This window comes from Cebidichthys violaceus, unplaced genomic scaffold (assembly GCF_023349555.1).
Source record: "Cebidichthys violaceus isolate CVI_PGR_0920_01 unplaced genomic scaffold, fCebVio1.0.p SCAF_9, whole genome shotgun sequence".
In the NCBI taxonomy this organism is placed as follows: Eukaryota; Metazoa; Chordata; class Actinopteri; order Perciformes; family Stichaeidae; genus Cebidichthys; species Cebidichthys violaceus.
In genome coordinates, this window is record NW_027176975.1 from 14,122,050 (window position 1) to 14,134,609 (window position 12,560).

The 12,560-nt window shown below is 40.4% G+C and overlaps 2 protein-coding genes across 4 annotated transcripts in view; both read left to right on the forward strand.

Moving 5' to 3' along the window:
* Nucleotides 1-787: 787 nt before the first annotated feature.
* slc20a1a (solute carrier family 20 member 1a) lies at nucleotides 788-7,949 on the forward strand. The gene is made up of 11 exons (XM_068704159.1): nucleotides 788-887; nucleotides 1,666-2,308; nucleotides 2,449-2,589; nucleotides 2,709-2,794; nucleotides 3,211-3,307; nucleotides 5,604-5,723; nucleotides 5,989-6,198; nucleotides 6,352-6,823; nucleotides 6,907-7,092; nucleotides 7,180-7,264; nucleotides 7,400-7,949. Exons 2-11 carry the CDS (start codon nucleotides 1,960-1,962, stop codon nucleotides 7,553-7,555), a joined length of 1,902 nt encoding a protein of 633 aa, XP_068560260.1. The 5' UTR covers nucleotides 788-887; nucleotides 1,666-1,959; the 3' UTR covers nucleotides 7,556-7,949.
* A 2,677-nt stretch (nucleotides 7,950-10,626) lies between these two features.
* Nucleotides 10,627-12,560, forward strand: part of dtx1 (deltex 1, E3 ubiquitin ligase) — a 38,325-nt gene continuing 36,391 nt past the window's right edge. For 2 of the 3 annotated variants that reach the window (XM_068703465.1, XM_068703467.1), the window contains exons 1-2: nucleotides 10,627-11,052; nucleotides 11,507-12,147. In XM_068703465.1, coding sequence (XP_068559566.1) covers nucleotides 11,889-12,147 — 259 coding nt within the window. In that variant the 5' untranslated portion in view covers nucleotides 10,627-11,052; nucleotides 11,507-11,888. The remainder of the gene's footprint in view (nucleotides 11,053-11,506; nucleotides 12,148-12,560) is intronic. The other variant, XM_068703466.1, reaches the window with a different exon arrangement.

Here is a 12,560-nt window from a genome sequence, read left to right on the forward strand (position 1 = left end):
TTGCTAAATGAGCTATACATACTACAGGTGATTCTCCTCCGCCTACACTTTAGTTCAGTATGATCCTAATGTGGCAAAGTACATTTTTCTTTAACATTGACATCGTGATATGCAGAGAGAGAGAGAGAGAGAGAGAGAGAGAGAGAGAGAGAGAGAGAGAGAGAGAGAGAGAGAGAGAGAGAGAGAGAGATCTAGTGTAAGTTCAATAATAGCATGTATATATGTCGTTGATATTTTTTGTCTCAATAAAATAAAAATAAAATATATAAATACAATAAAAAGAGACTCCTTTTTCTTTTATAACCTTATATTAGGTTTGTCCAATAGGTGGCACCAGAGTGGAGGCCAGAGTGGGTCGTCAGTCTAAAAGCTGCACATGCACATTGTCTTTCTTATTTGTATTTACACGAAATAAGTAGAACTATACATAGCATCCAATTCTGTGAATATTACACATAATGTTACAATAATAAACCTTGATTACCATAAACACACTGCAGCCTGAAATATAGTTTCTTAAGGAACAAGAAGATATATTTAAGCAAAACAATAGACATCTGTGTGTCTCCATGGTGGTGAGGAAAAACACAAATTGGGATTTGGGGCTCATATGCAGTCAAATAACATAATCAAAGACAACTGTAATTATTCCTCGCTGCCAACAAACAAGCTAAACATTAGCTTTAGGCAACAGCGGTCTCATGACCGGTTCGGAAAGGCGTGTACTCAACCAGCTCAATATATAAACCAACCTCCAACAGGAACCTGCAAACGTTACAGACTACCGTCCTCCGACAGCTAATATCATCCTTTCACTTTGCACAAGGCTGCTTCTCACCAGCACAGACCAAAACACGCAGCGGAAAACTTTCAATTTGGTCTCATATGTAAGTATTTTACTTTATTTTTCTCTCGCATTTCTTCTTCTGTTTCTCTCCTGTAATGTCGCTCCATTTGAATTATTATGCAATATGAGCTTAGAAGATTAACATACCGCTATTTTCTATACTGGTGTTAAATTTGTTCAAAATGAAGAAATACGCCTATTACTTGCAGCTTTTTGAATTTTGAAGTCATTAAGTCAAATAATTACTGCATTAGCTTTCATGACATACACGGATCTAATTTGATTTAAATATTAGCTATATTTTAATTATAGCAAATCCTAGAAAATCCTACACTGTTGTACTACAGCCCTATGTCCAACATCAGTCAAATGATGACAATAATAATAATAACAATGGGTACCAGATTTACTTCAACAACATCATTTAGTATCCGGTGGGAAATTAATACTTGTAAAAACTGTACATTGCATAATTTAGTCTTCTGTTTTGTCATAAAAATAATTTTGTTATTTACGCCCACTTCATCTCATGTTATGATTGACTCAGGTCTCTATTACCTCCTGTTCAGACAGATAACTTTACAGTGATGTTGTGCTCTATAGCAATTTGATGCCTTTAATGTGGCTCACCCTAGTAATGACTTACTACTGATATAAAACACTTTCTCATAACCACTTCCCTTTGCCACAATGTAATAAATCATGCCTGCAGAACAAAATGATATATGTTTGGACTTGTCAGCTATTTTGGGACTTGTTAATATGTAACTCAACTTTGTTTTTGAGCACTAACTTGGGTATTTTATGTGCTTTTGCAGTGTGTATCATCAGAGGCTCGCTGCCACAATGGATGTCTCTCTCGTCTCTATAAGCTGTCATTTTATGATGAAGCCTACACACAAACCCTACATACCTAGCTAGCAATACATTTTGATTTCCTCCCATTAGTACTATTGGAAGTAAACTAAGGGGAAAGGAATTCAGGGTATTCCATTTTTGTGGTAGAAATTTATTTATAAACACATATTACCTCATACGTCACCATTAATCCATAGGCTTGGTTTAACTCTAATTTAAACTCTAATTTTAATTAAATTGAATTTCAAGTAGTGATGGATACAACGACACTAGCAACCCTGGCTGCTGCCACTACAATAGCTCTGGCCTCTCAGTCCACCATGTCAGGCTACTTGTGGCTGCTGGTGTTAGGCTTCGTCATAGCCTTCATCCTGGCTTTCTCTGTGGGGGCCAATGATGTGGCAAACTCCTTCGGTACTGCAGTGGGCTCCGGAGTGGTCACCTTGCATCAGGCCTGCATCTTGGCTACTGTCTTTGAGACGGTGGGCTCGGTGCTGCTGGGGGCCAAAGTCAGCGAGACCATCCGAAAGGGCATCATTGACGTCCAGATGTACAACGGCTCTGAACACATCTTGATGGCAGGATCGATAAGTGCAATGTTTGGTAAGCACTCATATGTATGTGACATAGAAATTCCTTTTTAACTTGCTGGAATGGTGCAATGAAAATAAAGCAGAGCACATATAAGACACATATATTTTCAGATTGTGAGAACAGGCCTTGCTCATGTTTTTGCCCTACAGGCTCTGCTGTATGGCAGCTGGTTGCATCTTTCCTGAAGCTCCCCATTTCTGGAACCCACTGCATTGTTGGAGCAACAATTGGCTTCTCCATGGTAGCCAGAGGTCACCAAGGGGTAAAATGGATGGAGCTACTGCGCATTGGTGAATATATGTTGTTGTTGTCGCCCATATATTTAAACAAGTATCTGTTTAATGTGAAATACAAGTGTCGCTAAAAGCTCAATAACAAATGTTATTTCAAATGTCTTTACTTTCCAAAGTGGCATCCTGGTTCCTGTCTCCTGTGCTTTCAGGCATCATGTCAGGAATTCTCTTCTATTTTGTTCGCAAATTCATTCTGAACAAGGTAAGTTTAATGTTACTGTATCACTAGCCAGTGGACATGGTTGATAAGTGTTATTTGAAGTCATTAGTGGTGGAGGAAGAGTTAATATCCTTTACATAAGTTAAAGTACCAGAAGCACAATATGAAAATAAGTAAAATTTCATCATTCAACATTATACTTGCATATAAGTACATTGGCACTATTATCATAATGTATTGAAAGTATTACAAAAGAAAGTTCTTATTCTGCAGAAATCAGTCTCCGGAGACATAGATGTTTAATACTGATGGCTCAGGCAGCATTTACATACTGTTAGGTAGTTCAATCCAGTGGTTCCCAACCTAAGAGTCGAGCCCCAACCAAAGGGGTTTAGAAGGGAAATGTCTCTTTGTTGGAACTACTAACAACTCCTGCGCTCATACATTGATTTCCACAGGCTGACCCTGTACCCAACGGCCTCACAGCTCTTCCCATCTTCTACGCCATCACTATGGGCATCAACCTCTTCTCCATCATGTTTACAGGAGCACCAAGTGAGTACCACGTCCACATGCTACACCCACGCTTATTTTGATTCACACAGCAGCTGTTGAAATCGCTGGAGCAACATGAGGTCTGAGTAAATGTCACAGGAGACACAGAGGAGAGTTGATGACAGTCTTCTTAGGACAAAGTAGGTGACAAACAAAGAAGAAACATTAGATTTAAAAAAACTGTAGATCGTTTTTGTTTTGGTCATTTTGGACCTTATTTCATCCACCAAAAACACGTCTACCCTGGCATTTCTTTCTGATGAACTGTTCTCTTTAAAATAACACCAGTGATAAAACAGTTAGACCCTAATTAAGACAGAATTGCAGAACACTGAAGCCACCAAACACCGCAAGAATAAAGTAAAACCAGTTGAATGGGACTTTGAGAAAGAAACAACTATTAAATGGACGATTTCCACTCCTTTTTGTTTCATTTGCAGGATTGAACTTATCGAGAAGTCAACTGGCCTGGGCCCTTCACTGAAGGCTGCAGGCCGGTGTGTGTGGGTCACGAGATATAACACCATAACTCCTGCAATGCAAAATTACAGAGTAATACAGCAGAGTGCACGCACACACACATGTTCCAGCCAACGTTTTGTTTCTGACACTGAGATACAGAAATACATTATTCTATGTAAATCAACAATGTTTGTGGCCATCATGGCTTATGTTGATAATGAAAGCACCTTCTTTTACTGTGTGGCTTCTTATTTGTTGTTTACCTGCTGTTGTTTACATGAGCAAACAGGTAAGTTGTGTCTGGGGAAAATTCAATATTGTCATACTAACCTTCCTTATGCCATCTAATTATAGCAGTTACAGCAACGGTAATTAAGCTATTCTGTGTAGGCATTGAAAGAAAAGTGAAATTACAGAGTACAGTGAGCATAATATCACTTGATTGCAAGGCTGATCTTTTGAACACTATCTGACTGGAGGAGTGTGTGCTCTTACTGATACTGTTGCCTGTAAGAGCATACTGATACATTGGAGCAGGCCGTTGAGACATTTTGACCACAACTCCTGAGACAGTAAGAGGCGTGGTTACTTAACGTTATACCATATGTCAGAGATGTTACAATGTCTCTAAATGTAGGCTAAACAGTATAGTATGTATATAGTATATACATATGGATGATGGGGATTTTTAATATGCAAATGCAGATGATTTGGCTAGATGCTTTCGAAAGTAAGCAGAGAGGTGAAATGTCTGAATTAAAATTGTAAAGATGATTTGGTTGATTGATATGGATATTTTTGCTCGTGATAACACAGTCCCATCTGCTGGCAAACTAATGTACCTGCAATTGGTAGAAAAAAACAAGGATTTTTTGGCAATCCTCAGCAGACAGAAAGACCCCTGGGATAATAGCTTTGGATATGTGTGTTTTTTATGATAAAGGTCACTGCTCCCACTTATATTCAGTGAATGTGGACTGGGACAGAATATGACCTGTACAGAGTAGGAGTATTGTTATGAAATATTCTCCTTTGTTAAAATGCAGGGAATGCGTTTAAGTTGGCTTAATCAGCCAGGTTCATTTGATAGCTTCAAATCGCATACTACTCTGCACGACAGATGCAAAATCAAAGGAACTCCCCTCAGTGCATGTAGGTTGCTTAGGCTACATTTGGGCAAGAAAGATAAAAACTCATGAAGTGGTGAATCTGGGAGAGACCACGATGGGGAAGGCTCATCCACTTCAAACCCTACCAACAGCATCAATTATCTGGAGAAGAGCACCATCGTGTGGCCGTTTGGTGTTGGTAAACCTTCTGCAGGAAACTAAACTCTAAAGTTAGTGCCCAACTTTGTGGAATCATTTGAGAGGTATTTGTGCAGAGCGACTGGTTGATGATGTATTTTTACGAATTAAGTTGGCAGTATATAAAGTAAATAAAAGTAACTGCACCTTTACCAGCTACAACATCAGTGCTGCTTACATATACATTATCCTAAAATAGGCCAGTCTACATAATGGGTAGCCTAATTTGTAGGCACTTTTAGCACACACACACACACACACACACACACACACACACACACACACACACACACACACACACACACACTCACACAGTAGCGTGTTTGCTTATACCATATGTCAGAGATGTTACAATGTCTCTAAATGTAGGCTAAACAGTATAGGAATGTGTAAGTAGGCTACTAACAGATTCTCACTGTTTTGAAAGACGCAGCATCAGTTGTGAATAAATGAAAGAAGCAGTTAAGATTCTGTTTCACCTTATCTGAGACAGAGTTCTCTCTAATGTTCCTGTCTCGTGTGAACAGTGTTGGGTTTTGACAGAGTGCCATGGTGGGGTACACTGTGCATTGCGCTGGGCTGTGCCTTCGTCACAGCCTTGGTCGTTTGGTTCGTTGTCTGTCCATACCTGAAGAAGAAAATCAAACGTGAGTTAATCTTACTCTTTATCTTGCACTTTAGCAAAACAAATGTTTTTTGCTCTGTAATGAAAGATATAGTTATTTTGGCTGAAATTGCACACAAAATTATTGAGCAGCTAGGAACAACAATGAAAATAGAGTTTTTAAATTATTTTTATGGTGAATAGGATATTTTGGAGTTAAACTTTTTGTCTTGTACAAACAAGCTTGCATAAGCCTTTCCTGAAATGTGTGTCACTTGATCTCAGTTGAACACTGTCATGTAATTCAGGAGAAATAGCTGCTGCTCCCTGTGAAACTCCACTAATGGAGAAGAACTCCAGCAAACGTGCGCCAGCAGAGCAGCCCTCAACACCTTGTGACCCTAAACACAAGACTCCGCCAGCAGACAGCCAGAAGGTGGCTTTCAAACTTGGAGGCTCAGAGGAAGCTGACTTGGACAACAATGACATGGAAACCAAAGACTTGGATTTCAGTAATGGTAAGAAATGAATGGCTTGAAATTAATGACCTAATTTACGCTTTATTCATATGAATTAGTAGTCAAAATATTGACCTCGCTGGTTATATAACCACAAGTATTTCTGACTAAGTTCACCAATTAAATTACAATATTTTTTTTTTATTTTCATAGGTCTAAATGGCCCTGTTGGGCCCATGATGATCACTGATCCTCACAGTGGACAGTCCCACACGATCCACAAAGATTCTGGCCTTTACAAAGACCTGCTACACAAGCTTCATGTGGCTAAGGTCGGTGACTGCATTGGTGACAGTGATACAGAGGAGCGACCCATCAGGAGGAACAACAGCTACACCTCCTACACCATGGCTATTTATGGCATTCAAGGAGATCCTAAATGCAAGGACCAGGATGGTGAGCTGCAAGGAAGACCGAGGGTGAGCAGTTACAGCAGCTACAGCTCAGCAGTGACCAATGGAAGTGCAGTTCAGGAAGAGAGCGTGACTCAGGAAGCTGGCAGGGACATCGCTCTGGAAGAGGATGAGCTGGAGGTCGACCAACCAGCCGTCTCCTTGCTTTTCCAGTTCCTGCAGATACTCACAGCATGCTTTGGCTCTTTTGCTCATGGAGGGAATGATGTCAGGTAAGCAAGGGTGGTTTTCTCCTGAGGAATTTATGTATGTGCTGTTTCTTCAGAGTTGTTACATAAGCCATTTTTATCACTAGCAATGCGATTGGTCCACTGGTGGCCCTCTGGCTTGTGTATGAGAGCGGCTCTGTGGTGTCCAACGCACCTACCCCCATTTGGTTGCTTCTTTACGGCGGAGTGGGCATCTGCGCTGGACTCTGGGTATGGGGACGTAGAGTGATGCAAACCATGGGCAAAGATCTTACACCCATTACACCCTCCAGGTATGCCACACATTTATATCCTATAACAACTAAAATTCTAATATATTTGATAGTCAAAGCGTACTAACGTATTTTCTTCCAATTTAGTGGATTCAGCATTGAGCTAGCATCAGCACTCACAGTTGTTGTGGCATCCAATGTTGGTCTTCCTGTCAGCACAACCCACTGCAAGGTAACAATACATAAAACTCTGAAACTTCATCCTCAATAGATAGAGTATGATAATCAAAAGTAGGTTCTGATTTGAGCATGTGTTAAAACAGTATTTCATATTCATGAACCCAATGTTTTTTTTATATTGACACAGGTGGGATCCGTGGTGGCTGTAGGGTGGCTGCGTTCCAGGAAATCAGTTGACTGGCATCTGTTCAGGAACATCTTCATCGCTTGGTTTGTTACGGTTCCTATCTCTGGACTGATCAGTGCTGCTATCATGGCTCTCTTCATTTATGTAGTTCTGTGAGCCTCCCACTGCCCAGCTATGCTGGGACTCCAACTGACGGACTGCAACCAACAGTTTTTGTTTGACTGACTTATTAAACTGTGCTAACAAATGTTCCAGCTGATTTATTTTAATGATGTTTATAATATAATTCAAAGTATTTTCGAGGTCAAGCCAATGATGTAATCTAATAAGAATATGTCCATGAATGATGTAGGATCTAATAACACTGTTCAAATATCCTATGATCTTGTATATTCCAATGTATATTTGTATAAAAGCAATATGTATTAAAAATCAAATAATTCAATATTCACTGAAAAAGAACAAACAGTTATATTCTATGTTTGCATATTTGGATGTTATTAAACAATGCATTGCTTGATTTTAAGGAATTTCAATGTATTTTACTCTATTAAAAGGCCATTTTCTCGATTTTTGCATGTTTTCTTAAATTCACCTTTTAATGTACTTTCTTATAACCTGACACCCATGTGTTTCATAATAAAACTTGCAGAAAAGTATCAGCGTTATGGGGTCAAATTGATTAAAGACATAATTTGCCCCTAAAGCTGAACGGTTTAAGTCCGATTTTTGAAATTCGTCAAATCTCTAATGAAACCACCTTTACTCAGGGTCCGTTTTGCATAATGAGTACTCTTTTGTATATTTTTCGGATAATACTTGTACGTATAGTAATGTGACATTTAGAATCAGGACTTTTACTTGTTGTATTTTTACTTTTACTAAAATGTAACAGTGTGTAAGATTAGCTGGCATCTAGCAGTTAGCCTCACTCAGAGGTCATCAATAGCATCATAACACTACTTTAGGAGCAACAGGCGGTACCTTGGTTTTGCTGTAATGACGTTTTAGTACTAGTTATTTTGATAGAAAATGAATTTTCTATGGCACATGGGTTTTCTGATTTTCTTGCAGTGTAACTGGTTGGAAACTACACATTTACTGTTGTGACTTCTTATATTGTTTTGTTTATTGCTCACAATCACAAAAGTGTTTACAATGATATTTTAAGATGGTTGCTATTGTTATATTTTTAATACATTTTTTTTCTAGATATTTGACTTTTCTGCACTTCAGTTTTGTCAAATCTTCCTCAGTGACGTCGCTCTATTCTTTGATGTGCACGCGGCTAAGAATAATTTGCTTTCTTTCAAAGAGTTAGATGTGAAGGAGGTGTCTCACCCGTTGGTTTGTGCTCCGTCCAGATGGTGGGAGAGATGATGAAGGCCTCTCACCCCTTGGTTTGCTCTTCTTCTTCGAAAATATGCACCTCCTGGAGACCGATGTCTTGCAAAGGAATTTCATAAAAAAATGGCTGCAGACACAAACACACACAGCAATCTGTGCAAAACCTCAGCACAGATCTGCAACTCTAAGCATTATATAAGCACTATAAGCGCAATGCACAGTGTACCCCACCATGGCACTCTGTCAAAACCCAACACTGTTCACACGAGAAAGGAACATTAGAGAGAACTCTGTCTCAGATAAGGTGAAACAGAATCTTAACTGCTTCTTTCATTTATTCACAACTGATGCTGCGTCTTTCAAAACAGTGAGAATCTGTTAGTAGCCTACTTACACATTCCTATACTGTTTAGCCTACATTTAGAGACATTGTAACATCTCTGACATATGGTATAAGCAAACACGCTACTGTGTGTGTGTGTGTGTGTGTGTGTGTGTGTGTGTGTGTGTGTGTGTGTGTGTGTGTGTGCTAAAAGTGCCTACAAATTAGGCTACCCATTATGTAGACTGGCCTATTTTAGGATAATGTATATGTAAGCAGCACTGATGTTGTAGCTGGTAAAGGTGCAGTTACTTTTATTTACTTTATATACTGCCAACTTAATTCGTAAAAATACATCATCAACCAGTCGCTCTGCACAAATACCTCTCAAATGATTCCACAAAGTTGGGCACTAACTTTAGAGTTTAGTTTCCTGCAGAAGGTTTACCAACACCAAACGGCCACACGATGGTGCTCTTCTCCAGATAATTGATGCTGTTGGTAGGGTTTGAAGTGGATGAGCCTTCCCCATCGTGGTCTCTCCCAGATTCACCACTTCATGAGTTTTTATCTTTCTTGCCCAAATGTAGCCTAAGCAACCTACATGCACTGAGGGGAGTTCCTTTGATTTTGCATCTGTCGTGCAGAGTAGTATGCGATTTGAAGCTATCAAATGAACCTGGCTGATTAAGCCAACTTAAACGCATTCCCTGCATTTTAACAAAGGAGAATATTTCATAACAATACTCCTACTCTGTACAGGTCATATTCTGTCCCAGTCCACATTCACTGAATATAAGTGGGAGCAGTGACCTTTATCATAAAAAACACACATATCCAAAGCTATTATCCCAGGGGTCTTTCTGTCTGCTGAGGATTGCCAAAAAATCCTTGTTTTTTTCTACCAATTGCAGGTACATTAGTTTGCCAGCAGATGGGACTGTGTTATCACGAGCAAAAATATCCATATCAATCAACCAAATCATCTTTACAATTTTAATTCAGACATTTCACCTCTCTGCTTACTTTCGAAAGCATCTAGCCAAATCATCTGCATTTGCATATTAAAAATCCCCATCATCCATATGTATTTATTGTTGTTCTTAGTTCTTAGGAAAGGTTGTATTATTTTGTAGCAAATAAATCAGCACTCTCATTTCAATAAAGAAGAGTCAAATAAGGCATCGGAAAACCAATAATAGTAATAATAATAAATGCTTTTGTTTTTCATTCTTTTTACTATTTGGAAGCCATATCAACACCAAACAGAAATATGGCTGTATATCTGATCTTTAGCCGTTAAAAACGTCTGTGAGGGAGTCAGATGTCTCCCTGACCATTTTAATAAGATGTGAATGTTAGGGGGATGAGTGTGTTTTTTTTCTTCTTCTTCTTGTGTTTATGTTAGTAAGCTACCGTAAGCAGTAGCCTATCTCGTCATACTATGCCTCACTGTGTTGTCAGTGAAATCATGTGTCAGCAGGGGCTTTATTTTGAAACCAGATACCGGAAGTTTTATCGTTATGTTTTGATGTAATTGACATCAAGGGGGATTTCAACGGCGACCCATACAGGTGCTACTGGACATTTGTGCGTAATTTGCGGGCGGCATGAAAATGCGTGTTTACGATGTTAATGCACGCTGTTTGGCGGAATGGCTCTGCACCTCACACACTGACAACCGTGCAACTGGGGCATGCATTCACTTTCATCCAGCAGACCAACAAGCTGGTGTGTAGTCTGTAGCAGATCCACGGCCAAACGACGTCTTGGTTTTCTGCAATACCATCATTGGAGCTGTAGGAGGTGGACTTTAAGGACAAGAGAAAACGTACAAATCCCTGATGTGAAAAGGCAGGTGCGTTTTAGAGATTTGCACCTCGTTTTTTCTTTTCTTTTGCAATCTGATTTTCGACCGGAGCCTGTGATATGCAGCCTATATCTGACAGATGTGTGGTAGCAGCACCACAACTGCAGCCTACAGGTCTGTATCGCCAGAATCAATGTGTGCGTGTTGTGCATGCTATGAAAAACAATTCAGTATGAGCCGTAAGATTAAATACCATGATGAATCATAGAAGCAACAAAGACAATGTCCCTCGCTTTGCATTTACTGCACCTGAACAGCTTTCTATGTGCAAAATGTTAGAGTGGTATTCTGTCTGCTGGGATTATGATAGCATATGGCTGTTTATGTACACCGCTCTGTCCCCGCTACACAAATCTGATGACAATCACAATTATTTTGCCGCTGAAACAGCTCATATACATTTGTCACTGCAATGTAAACAGTTTAAACAGAATTGGCAAGAGGTACAGGCCACGAATGGACACAGAAATGAGCTTCTCTGAAACAGTGCTTGACTGTTTTAGAAATGTCTGGGATAAATCACAGCATTTGTTGACCAGTGTGTTTCTGTCCCTGTGCTTTTGTTTAGAGTGTGTCTCCTCTCTACCTGCTGCTGATCTGCTGCGGTCGGCTGTGAAGCACTGAGACTGCCACAGCTGCAAATCTCATCATCATCATCATCGTCAACGTCTGCCACTTCAAACACGACAAGACACCAGAGGACAGCTAGGCTGCTTTTGGCTGATCAAAGAGCCAGCAGTCACAAAGCACCTGTAGACTATGACTCCAGCAGAGCTGCTCGCATGAAAGCAGCATGAGATAATTGAGGAGTGCTATACTAATCGCTGATTCAAGCTTTTTCTGTCTGGCGCTGATGAAACTGTTCCAGTGTGTCAGTTGACTGGCAGGGTTGCAGTGCTGTTGTAGCCCTGGACGTAGCCAGCAGCTGAAGCACAGACACCTCAAAGGAGATGGCTCGTCCAGGATCAGGGTTGATGGTGCCCGGCAACGGGTTGGGATACCCCCCTCAGAACCTGGCCAGGGTGGTGGTCTGGGAGTGGCTGAATGAACATGGGCGCTGGAGGCCCTACAGTGCAGCGGTTTGCCATCATATTGAGAATGTACTGAAGGGGGATGCCCGGGGAACTGTAGTGCTGGGGCAGGTGGATGCCCAGCTCTCTCCATACATCATCGACCTACAGTCCATGCACCAGTTTCGACAGGACACAGGTAAGAGGCGTGGCAATTTCCTGTCTATGCACACAGATGTCATAGATGGGTGTGTCAATGAATGGACAGATGATGTGGGTGGTTGGGATGATTACCCAGTAGTTCTAACATCGTCGTCACCACAAATAATCAGTCATATAATCACATTATATTATAACAGAGCCAGCCTTGATGTGGTTTCAACACAAATGTTATGTAACTTTCAGGGGAATAAATAAGTCCTGAATGTCCTGTCTGCTTTGGGACTCATGTAGATGAGCCACAGGTTGAGCTAAGAGGTGTTGCAACAAACAGGACATAAAGATGATGTTTAGCACTGATTTATTCAGTTGGGAGTGTCTTTATGCGGCTGCTGGAATGCCATAACCTTCCCAAAGGTCACCATTTTGGAGGGGCTGTGCATTCATCGGGCA

Excerpts from the sequence above, each read along its gene's own strand:
- slc20a1a (XM_068704159.1), top strand. The coding sequence starts at position 1,960 with ATGGATACAACGACACTAGCAACCCTGGCTGCTGCCACTACAATAGCT. Across the intron at positions 2,590-2,708 it reads GATGGAGCTACTGCGCATTG|TGGCATCCTGGTTCCTGTCT; the intron begins GTGAATATATGT and ends TACTTTCCAAAG. Across the intron at positions 2,795-3,210 it reads GCAAATTCATTCTGAACAAG|GCTGACCCTGTACCCAACGG; the intron begins GTAAGTTTAATG and ends TGATTTCCACAG.